At 48.1% G+C, this 10071-nt stretch overlaps 1 protein-coding gene across 16 annotated transcripts in view; it reads right to left on the bottom strand.

Annotated features, from left to right (window-relative positions):
- Positions 1-6082, bottom strand: part of PPFIA1 (PTPRF interacting protein alpha 1) — a 119313-nt gene extending 113231 nt beyond the window's left edge. For 14 of the 16 annotated variants that reach the window (XR_004270231.1, XM_032282508.1, XM_032282510.1 and 11 more), the window contains exons 1-2: positions 5850-6082; positions 4341-4604 (exon numbers count right to left, since the gene is read on the bottom strand). Coding sequence is in view for 15 of the 16 variants with exons in the window: in XM_032282508.1 (XP_032138399.1) it covers positions 4341-4604 (264 nt within the window). In the remaining variant the exon portion in view is untranslated. Of the gene's footprint in view, positions 1-4340; positions 4605-4952; positions 5471-5849 lie in introns of those variants that run through there. The other 2 variants (XM_032282507.1, XM_032282497.1) reach the window with 2 other exon arrangements.
- Between the last annotated feature and the right edge of the window lie 3989 nt (positions 6083-10071).

Raw genomic sequence — 10071 nt, forward strand, 5'->3', positions numbered from 1 at the left:
CCACCGGAGAAACCCCTTCAAAAAAAAAAAAAAAAAAAAAAAAAAGATGTATAAGACCTACATACAGGCCAAGCGCAGTGGCTCATGCCTGGAATCCCAGCACTTTGGGAGGCTGAGGCAGGTTGATCACCTGAGATCAGAAGTTCAAGACAAGCCTGACCAACATTGTGAAACCCCATCTCTACTAAAAATACAAAATTAGCTGGGCTGGGGGAGGGAGCACCTGGAATACCAGGTATTCGAGAGGCTGAGGCAGGAGAATTGCCTGGACCCAGGAGGTGGAGGTTGCAGTGAGCCAAGATCATGCCATTGCACTCCAGCCTGGGCGACAAAGCAAGACTCAATCTCAAAAAAAAAAAAGACCTACAAACAGAAAGCTATAAAATATTAAGACAAATTAAAGATTTAAATTGTAAAAGATGGTTATTTTATGTCAATGGATTAGAAGATCAATATTAAAAAGATATCATTTCTCCCACACTAGCCTATAGATTAAATCCAATCCCAATTAAAATCCCTGTTGTACATTTTTGTAGGAAACATTGCCAAGTGGATTCTAAAAACATCTGAAAATGCAAAAGGCTAAGTTTAGCTAAGGAGATCTTGAAGAATAAAGGTAGACCATTTAAATTACCAGATCTCAAGATGAACCATATCTACGGTAACTTAGACATTGTGCTATTTGTGCAAAGATGACAAAAAGATCAATGGAGCAGAAGAACAGACCCTACAGTCACTAGTGTAAGATGACGGAGATGACACCGCATGTAGTACACTGGGGAAAGAATGATCTTTTAAGAAATTATGCAGGGTCAACTAGATATCCACTTTAAAAAAAAAAGAGAGAGAGAGAGAGAGAGACTTTTGGCCCCACTGCATACCATAAACAAAGTTAATTTCAGATAGAGGATTAAAAAAATAAAGTTTTCAGAAGACAATGTAGGTTATCTTAATGAACTTGACCTAGCCCATTTCTTAAATAGGACACAAAGGGCATTAAACATTACTGAAAAGATTGATCAACTGGGCTACATTAAAAATTTAAAACTTCTGTGCATCAAAAGATACCACTGAGAGCATGAAAAGGCAACACAAGAGTCTAAAAACAATCTGTCATGCACATATGTACTCAGAATATATAAAAACTCCTGCAAATCAGTAAGAAACAAAACAGACAACCCAACCAACAAATGGCCAAAAGATAACCCTTTCACAAAAGACAGCCTGGTGGCCAGTGAACCCTCACAGAAATGTTTTACCTCTGCATGCTCCTGGTAATCAGGCGGCAGCAAAGTCAGAGCATACTGAGCCACCTACCACTCAACAGCCACCACAACAGCTAAAATTAAAAGACCCAACAATACCAAGTGCTGAACAGCATATGAACAGCTGACTTCTCATACATTGCTGGGGTAACACAAACTGCCACAACCGACACTTTTGGCATTATCTCCTGAGGCTGAGCAAATGCATACACCATCATTTCTGCATCCCACACTTTTCTAGAAACCCAACGGAAGTTTATACATATCCTCCAGCCTGGGCAACATGGTAAAACCCCACCTCTACAAAAAATACAAAAATCAGCAGAGGGTGGTGGTGCGTGCCTGTATTCCCAGTTACGTGGGGGGTTGAGGCAGGAGAATCGTTTGAACCCAGGAGGCTGAGGCTACAGTGAGCCAAGAGATCATGCCACTGTACTCCAGCCAGGGTAACAAAGGGAGACTCTATCTCAAAAAAAAAGAAGTTTACACATATGTGCACTGAAAAACACAACTATTGGGGAACATTTGTAAAAGCTGGAAACAATCCCAAATGTTTGTGAGCAATAGGAAGGATAAATTCTGGTCTATTTGTGCACTGGATTACCAGAGAGCAGGTGAGAAAGAGCATGGCTGTATGAGAATACAGTTAAATCTTTGGCCGGGCGCGGTGGCTCGCACCTGTAATCCCAGCACTTTGGGAGGCCAAGGTGGGTGGATCGACAGCCTGACCAAGATGGTGAAACCCATCTCTACTAAAAATGCAAAAATTAGCCAGGCATTGTGGTGCATGCCTGTAATCCCAGCTACTCAGGAGGCTGAGGCAGGAGAATTGCTTGAACCCGGGAAGCAGTGGTTGCAGTGAGCTGAGATTGGGCCATTGCACTCCAGCTTGGGCGACAGAGCAAGACTTTGTCTCAAAAAAAAAGAAAAACAGAGAGAATACACCTGAATCTCACAAACAGATGCTGATGACAGAATGAATAAAGAAAACATATATATTATTTTACTTCACTTAAAGCCAAGAACAGGCAAAAGTAATCAATGTGGAGGGTCAAGACCTTGGTTAGCTTTGGAGGGCAATGACTGGGAATAGTTAAGAGGGGACTTCTAGGAAGCCTGGTCATGTTCCATTTCTTGATCTGGGTGGCGGTTATGCACGTGTGTTAGCTCTGTGAATAGTCCGCTGAGATGTATACTCATGATCTATGAACTTTTCTGCTGTATGCTATAGTTGTGTATATTTTTAAGTACACTCTGACTTGCCTCCACAATGTGCCAGGAGCACAAATGCACTTACTGGACTCATTATCTGGTCACAGCACCAGCTGCTGAAGATGAAGCAGATTCCAGGAAAGGGAAGGGTCCAAAACGAGTTTACTTAATAGTTTCCATTTTGGAAAGGCTGGAATCAGGTGCTCAGGTGGTGACATGAACCACTGGCATCACCCTTATTACCCACAGAACTAGGCGCTTCCAGGCTACTACACTGAGCAGTACCAGAAACAAATCACTGAACAACCATGTCACCAGTGTGTGACAACCTCCACAGCCTGAGACTAATTGTACACAACTCCTGTCACTTCCCTGACATGTCCTGTGTGCCCATTCTTTCCCAAACCCACCTTATTCATCACATTAGTATTTGATACACACTTCATTCAATACATGTACCTTAAATGACAAATACAGTAAATTTCCAGTGAAACATAAATAGGCTAATTATTTTCAACTTGTAGTAATAAAATTTGACCTAAATAAAGTTGATAATCACTAAAATTGAAGTGAGAAAAATCTTAATATTTCTCTAACCCAACAAAAAGGAACATATAGTGCTAACATCAAATTATTGTTGCTAAAAAGGAAATCCACGTTTGGCTTATCAATCTTTCAGGAGAACTGACTACAGCCAAGAAACACATTAAGGCTAGTAATTATTCATTTGTTAATTTATCACTGCAGGCCATCATGTGAGTATAAAGCTATGATTATGTAGGTCTACCTGAACGCACCACAAAGGCACCTATGATAAGCAGCATGGCACCCAGATGGCTCTGAAACACCTAAGTAACCCACTTCTCTCCTACTATGCTCCATGCCACTCACCTCACACTTTTCTAGTTTTTACACTTCCTCCGTTTACCTACCACTAAATAAATCCTCATTCAACTCCATGAGCAAAGTCTTTCAAACACTGGTCCAAATGTAATATACTCAGAGAAACAACTTCAGTTGTTCTAAGCTTTAAAAACATTTTTTTTTTTTTTCCTGAGACAGTGAGACAGGGTCTAGCTCTGTTGCCCAGGCTGGAGAGCAGTGGTGCGATCTTGGCTCACTGAAACCTCCACCTCTCGGGTTCAAGTAATTCTCATGCCTCAGCCTCGAGAGTTGCTGGGACTACAGGTGTGCGCCATCACGCTCCACTAATTTTTGTAATTTTGGTTTTGCCATGTTGGCCAGGCTGGTCTCGACCTCCTGATCTCAGGTGATCTGCCTGCTTCGGCCTCCCAAAGTGCTGGCATTGCAGGCATGAGCCACCACATTCGGCCTAAGCTATAAAATTCTCATCTGCCAAGGACAAAGTTCCTAAGGAATCAATCTCCAGTCTTCTATCCCCTAAAACAAATGTGACTTACAAAAACCGAGGTGTTCTGAAAAAGGTGGGCTATCAAAATATTTTTTTCTGTGAAATCAATCCTATCTGTCCATGAAATTTCATGAGGAAATTGGAAATAATATGAGAGACACAATCCATGGGAAGTACAAGTCTAGGAAGAAAAGGCTAAGACAACAGAGCAGAGTCACCACACAGAATTGCTGCTTCAGAAGCATTTTTCAAAAACTCTGGAGAACTTCCTGAACCCAGGCCGTTCCCAAAGATTGGAATGAAAATAATGAGGTCTTTTCACAGGACTTTGGAGTACAACAGTTTGTAGTCCCTAAGATGTTTAATCCCTAGGAACTTTGTATTTGACTTACAAACACCAGAAACCATCATTTCAGAAATGGTTACGGAAAATGCTCATCTGAAACATTAACAAAAACATCTATAGAGTTTCAGGTTAAAAGCACTCATACCTGCGGAAGTGCCGTGTTGAGCTGTCTCTGCAAAGAATCTCTTTCATGACCAACCTCGTGTAACTTCCCCTGGGTTAATGCCAGCGTTTCTTGAGTCTCTCTCAGTGTGTCAAGAAGACGGTCCCTTTCTTCTAGCATGGAGACCATCAACTGTTCGAAATGGGAATCCGCGTCTGGCTGTGAAGGGGAGCCGGACTCATGGCTTCCGCTTCCTCCAGGGGGGCCTTCTGCTTCGCTGATGGTCGGCATCACCTCGCACATCATCTGGAAATCAAGGCCCCAGGCTACGGTCACTAAGTGCGAATACAGGTTCCCACAATATCTGTAGCTAAAAAGATGGGCAGCCTCATTATTCTCAGAACTGTTATGCTTTGTTTGTAAATAAGCTGGGGGGAACACACACACACACACACACACACACACACACACACGGCAAATATTAATTGCAGAAATACACAACATGAAGACATCAACACAGACAAAAATCCAGGGAGGGGGTCAGGATCCCAGAGGATGACGCTCACACACACACACACACACAAAAGGCAAACCCTGGGGTAGTCTGTTTGCAAAGCTGTACTTTTTCGTGGAAAACAAGTGTGCTTCTGTTACCTATTTTTTCTACTTCCCAGTGGGGGAGAGAAAGTCAAAACGCATGTCACCCAATCATTTTTCAGGAAAAGCACAGAAGGAGCATACAGCCAGCAAAACTGACAAGTACAAAATCCATCAGGCATCCTGCAGGAATGTGTGCAGTCAGCTCCCGGGAAGGACGGCTCCCTGAATTCTTGGGCTGCATTTGGTGAGCACTAAAAGGAACTGAATTCGTTACACGCTGGTAGAAGTGTTTTTCAATGGCTGCACCGGTTGGTCAGTCAACCTAACTTACGTAAGTTTACAACCGAAAAAAAAAAAAAATTCCACAATGGAAATATAGCAGGTCGATACAGCCGGGGGCGGCTAGGAAAGAAGGAAAAGTGAGAGGTGAGATTATGAGAGACTATTAAGTGTCTGGAATATAAAGTCGGCGGGAGGGGAAGGGGAAGTCGCTTGTGAGCCTCTAGGGAAGTATTCGGGGTGCGGTGGACCCCCGAGAGGAGGATGCCCAAGACGGCGCACCTGATGGGGATGGTAACCTCCAGCCTGCTCGCGCCCGCACTCCTTCCCCTCCTGTATCAGATGCGGCGGGGGCCCAGGACCCCGGGGGTGAGGGCCGTTGACCACGGAGCCCGCCCGGGCCGGGGCTTTCAGCGGCCGCAGGTCCCCGCCCCTCGCCCCAGCGCCAGGGTCACGGGGCGCGGGGCTCGGGTAAGGGCGTCGCGCAGTCCCCGGAGCCGTCCCTCGGGGCGCGGGCGTCCCGCCGCAGCTCCCCTACCGCCTCGCCCCCGCCCGCCCCGGAGCGCACCCTTCCCCGCCAAGACCTCCAATCGGCTGCGCGGCCGCCGCGGGGATCGGGACCCGCCGGGGACGCCTGGGCCCCGAGCCTGCCTCAGTGTCCCGCTCCCTTACCTTGCTCGCCGGCGGGAGCGGACGAGGAGGCTCCGCGGCGGCTCGCGGGCGGCTGCTCGCTCCGGGCGAGCTTGGGAGCCGACGAAGGCAGCCCGCGGCCGGCGTCAGCCTGCCCGCCCCACGCCGCTGCCCCGGGGCCCGCCGCCCCAGTCACTAAGGCCGGCCCGCGGCCGGACACTGGCGGAGCGGAGGAGGAGCGGGCCCGGCTGCGCGGCGCCGGCGTCAACGTGCCCGACGTCGGGCGCGTCGGCGCGAGCGTCAGCACTGCCCCGGGGGCGGGGCCCGAGGAGCATCGCGGCCCGAGTGCGCAAGTGCGGTCTCCTCAGGAGGGGGGGGCCGGCGGCTTCAGGGCGCTGATTGGCTGAGCGCGACGGGAGCCCCGCCCCCCATTCCCCGCCCAGGTTGGCGGGGGTGTCCCTGGGATGAGCCACAGGTGGGCGCTCAGGTGCTCGCCGGGTCGGCGTCTTCCTCGGGGCGTCCCCAGTCTCCTCCCACAGCTGCAGGGACACCTAAGGCCTTTGCCGAGCGTCGGTCCGCCGCGCCTCGGGGTCTGAGCCGGACCAGTCCGGCACGTCAGGTCCCTCCCGAGCTGGGGGCGCTGGATTCGCATCTTGCGGCGGAGCGAGCCAAGGCTTCAGCCCCCTCCTAGGGCCGCGACCGCGCCTGCCGCGTCGCCCCCAGACTCTCCCGGGGCCTGATCTGGGTTCGGAAGGACGCGCCTCCCGCCAGGACCCACTTCCGGAGCGCTACCTGCCGCACCTGGGGACGCCCCGGCGCAGCGTCCAGCGGGCAGACTTTGCCGCTGCGGTTTCACACCGCGGCGAGGGTCCGGTGGGTCCGGGCGACTCGGGAAACACGCTTGGGCTTCAGCGCCTCCGATGTGGGGTGGGAAAATGATGGAGACCTACCTGCCAGGCTGCTCTGAGGCATGAATCAGATGCAAAGAGCGACTAGCTGAGAAGCTGGCGGGCGGCACTGCGCGAGTCTTGGTCGTTTCATCTTTTCCGCGAGCATTTTTAAACACCTACCATGGGCCAGGTCCTGTGCTCGAGGTGGCAGATACGGAGATGAACAGAGACACCGCTAACAAATTTAGTAAATTAAAGCGGACGCTCTCCCGATCTTCCCAGGATTTGACTCGAGCGCAGCTCTTCACAAACCAACATGTCAGGAGACCATCGCCGGTCTCCACTGACCACTGCTGTTGGTGTGAGGCAGCCAAGAGCCCCTCAGAAAGAATCAAGTCTGAGAACAGGCAGCATAGGGGCTAGGAGAGGGAAACTTGAACCCGTCCAAGGTGAATTCCTTGATTCCACCTTGTGAACGCACGGAGAACAAGCACTGCCTCCGACGGACTTTCTCACCTACCAGGGTCTGGTACACCTGCCATTAATTTATTCGTTCATTCAATAAATATTTATTGACTGACTACATGTAAACGTGAATTTGTACTGTTTGCCCCTAGTTTCTTGCTATTTTAAACGTGTAATGGCCAGGTGAGGCCAGGTGCAGTGGCTCACACCTGTAATCCCAGCACTTTGAGGGGCCTAGGCGGGTGGATCACAAGGTCAAGAGTTCAAAACCAGCCTGGCCAACATGATGAAGCTCCATCCCTACGAAAAATACAAAAAATTAGCCAGGTGTGGTGGTGGGCGTCTGTAATCCCAGCTACTCAGGAGGCTGAGGTGGAAGAATCACTTGAACCTGGGAGGCCGAGGTTGCAGTGAGCCAAGATCTTACCCCCGCACTCCAGCCTGAGGCAAGGTGCAGTGGCTCACGCCTGGTAATCCCAGTACTTTGGGAGGCCAACGTGGGAAGATTGCTTGAGTCTGGGCGATACAGGGAGGCCTGTGTCTATACAAAAAATTAAAACTTAGTACAGCGTGGTGAGCCAAGGCTGAGGTGGAAGGAACACTTGAGCCTGAGAGGTGGAGGCTGCAGTGAGCTGAGATTGTGCCACTGCACTCTGGCCTGGGTGGCAAAGCGACACCCTGTCTCAAAAATAAAAAATAAAATTGTAAAGATGATCACTTAGATGACGCATTCTGCAAGTACCCTGTACTGTACTCCAGCCTAGGTGACCGAGAGAGACCCTGTCTCAAAAAAAAAAAAGGTACCTCTCCACACACCAGCAATTCTCACAACTCCTGCGTTCCCCTGAACCACTGTTTGAAACCAGCAAATTCCCAGCCCTCCTTAGGTACCTGCTTAATGTATCCAGCTTATATTTGCACCATGCTCATAAAGTGTTTCCTAAGAAATCAGCACAAGGTCAGAATTTAGTTCAGCAGGGTAGAATGCTGGTTCATTTCACAAACGTTTGTGGAGGGTGTATGAGCCAAACATGGCTTAGGTTTTGGGAGCGCAGAGCTGAGACATCACTTCAAGTCCGAGTTCACAGTCTGGAGGAGAGAAGAGAAACAGACTATTGCAACGTCTGTCCCATAAACAGTGTATGACTTGCTGCTGTGGAATCACGGAATGGAGGAGCCCACTCTCCAGCTGGCATCATGGGGGCTTCATAGAGGAGGCAATATCCACGCTGGGTCTTGAATGATGTGAGATTTTTTTCCAGCAGAGGAGGGAGACACCCATTTGGTATAGCTACAGGAAAATGAGAATTCCAAATTCCATTCCTTTCCTTTCCCCTCCCTCCCTCCTCACCTCCCTCTTTCCTTCCTTCTTTCTTTCTCTCTTTTTTTTTTTTTTTTTTTTTGAGACAGGGTCTCACTCGGTCACCTAGGCTAGAGTATAGTGGTTAGAACATGGTTCACTGCAGCCTCTGCCACCCAGGCCAATCAATCCCCTCGCCTCAGCAGCCCCCCACCCCCACCCCCTGCCACAGACCACCATGTCTAGCTAATTATTTTGTATTTTTGGTGAAACCGTTGCCCAGGATGGTCTTAAACTCCTGGGCTGAAGCAATCCACCCACCTCAGCCTCCCAAAGTGCTGGATTACAGGCATGAGCCACCTCACAAGGCCCTCATTCATTTTAATTCATTTATTTCATTCCCCCAGATTGCAAAATCAGTAAGAGGAAATGGTAAACAACTTAAATGGCCAAGAAAACAAGATCAGTGAAATTGTTGCTCAGCTCTGCGCTCCCAAAACCTAAGCCATGTTTGGCTCATACACCCTCCACAAACGTTTGTGAAATGAACCAGCATTCTACCCTGCTGAACTTCCAAATGACAGAAAACTTGGGGATATTCACAGCCTTTTTTTTTTTTTTTTTTTGAGACAGAGTCTTGCTCTGTCACCCAGGCTGGAGTGCACTGACATGATCTGGGCTCACTGCAGCCTCTGCCTCCTGGGTTCCAGCAATTCTCCTGCTTCAGCCTACAGTGTAGCTGGAATTACAGGCACCCACCACCACACCCAGCTAACTTTCATATTTTTAGTAGAGACAGGTTTTCACCATGTTGGACAGGCTGGTTTTGAACTCCTGACCCAAGGTTATCTGCCTGCCTCAGCCTCCCAAAGTGCTAGGATTACAGATGTGAGCCACTGCACTGGCCCACAGTCGTATTTAGATAATTATCTATATCGTGATTGTGGTGGTAGTTATATTACTGTATATGTTTTTCAAAGAACTGTACATTAATATGTACAGTATGCCTTAATTTTTATACATTTAAAAACTTTTTTAAAAAAGCAAATTTAAATGAGTATACATAATGTGAATCCCAATTTGAAAAAGAAAAGACTGTGTTTACATTAAGAATGTATTGGCCGGGCACAGTAGCTCACGCCTATAATCCCAGCATTTTGGGAGGCTGAGGTGGGTGGATCACGAGGTCAAGAGATCGAGACCATCCCGGTCAACATGGTGAAACCCCGTCTCTACTAAAAATACAAAAATTAGCTGGGGATGGTGGCGCGTGCTTGTAGTCCCAGCTACTCGGGAGGCTGAGGCAGGAGAATTGCTTGAACCCAGGAGGCGGAGGTTGCGGTGAGCCGAGATCGCGCCACTGCACTCCAGCCTGGGTAACAAGAGTGAAACTCCGTCTCAAAAAAACAGAAACAAAAACAAAACAAACAAAAAAGAATGTATTATGTAAAATTTATCTTGTATATGAATAACTCTAGAATGTTAATTGAGGTGATAAATTTTTAATAAAATGAGTTTTATATGAAATGAAATATTTTTGAAAGAAATTTTACGTTTCAAATTATAAAAGAAAAACACATATGTCTACATATGAAAATATTGTTGCTGT

The sequence above is a fragment of the Sapajus apella genome, unplaced genomic scaffold (assembly GCF_009761245.1).
Source record: "Sapajus apella isolate SASKATOON/1434 unplaced genomic scaffold, GSC_monkey_1.0 scaffold14, whole genome shotgun sequence".
NCBI classification, from domain to species: Eukaryota; Metazoa; Chordata; class Mammalia; order Primates; family Cebidae; genus Sapajus; species Sapajus apella.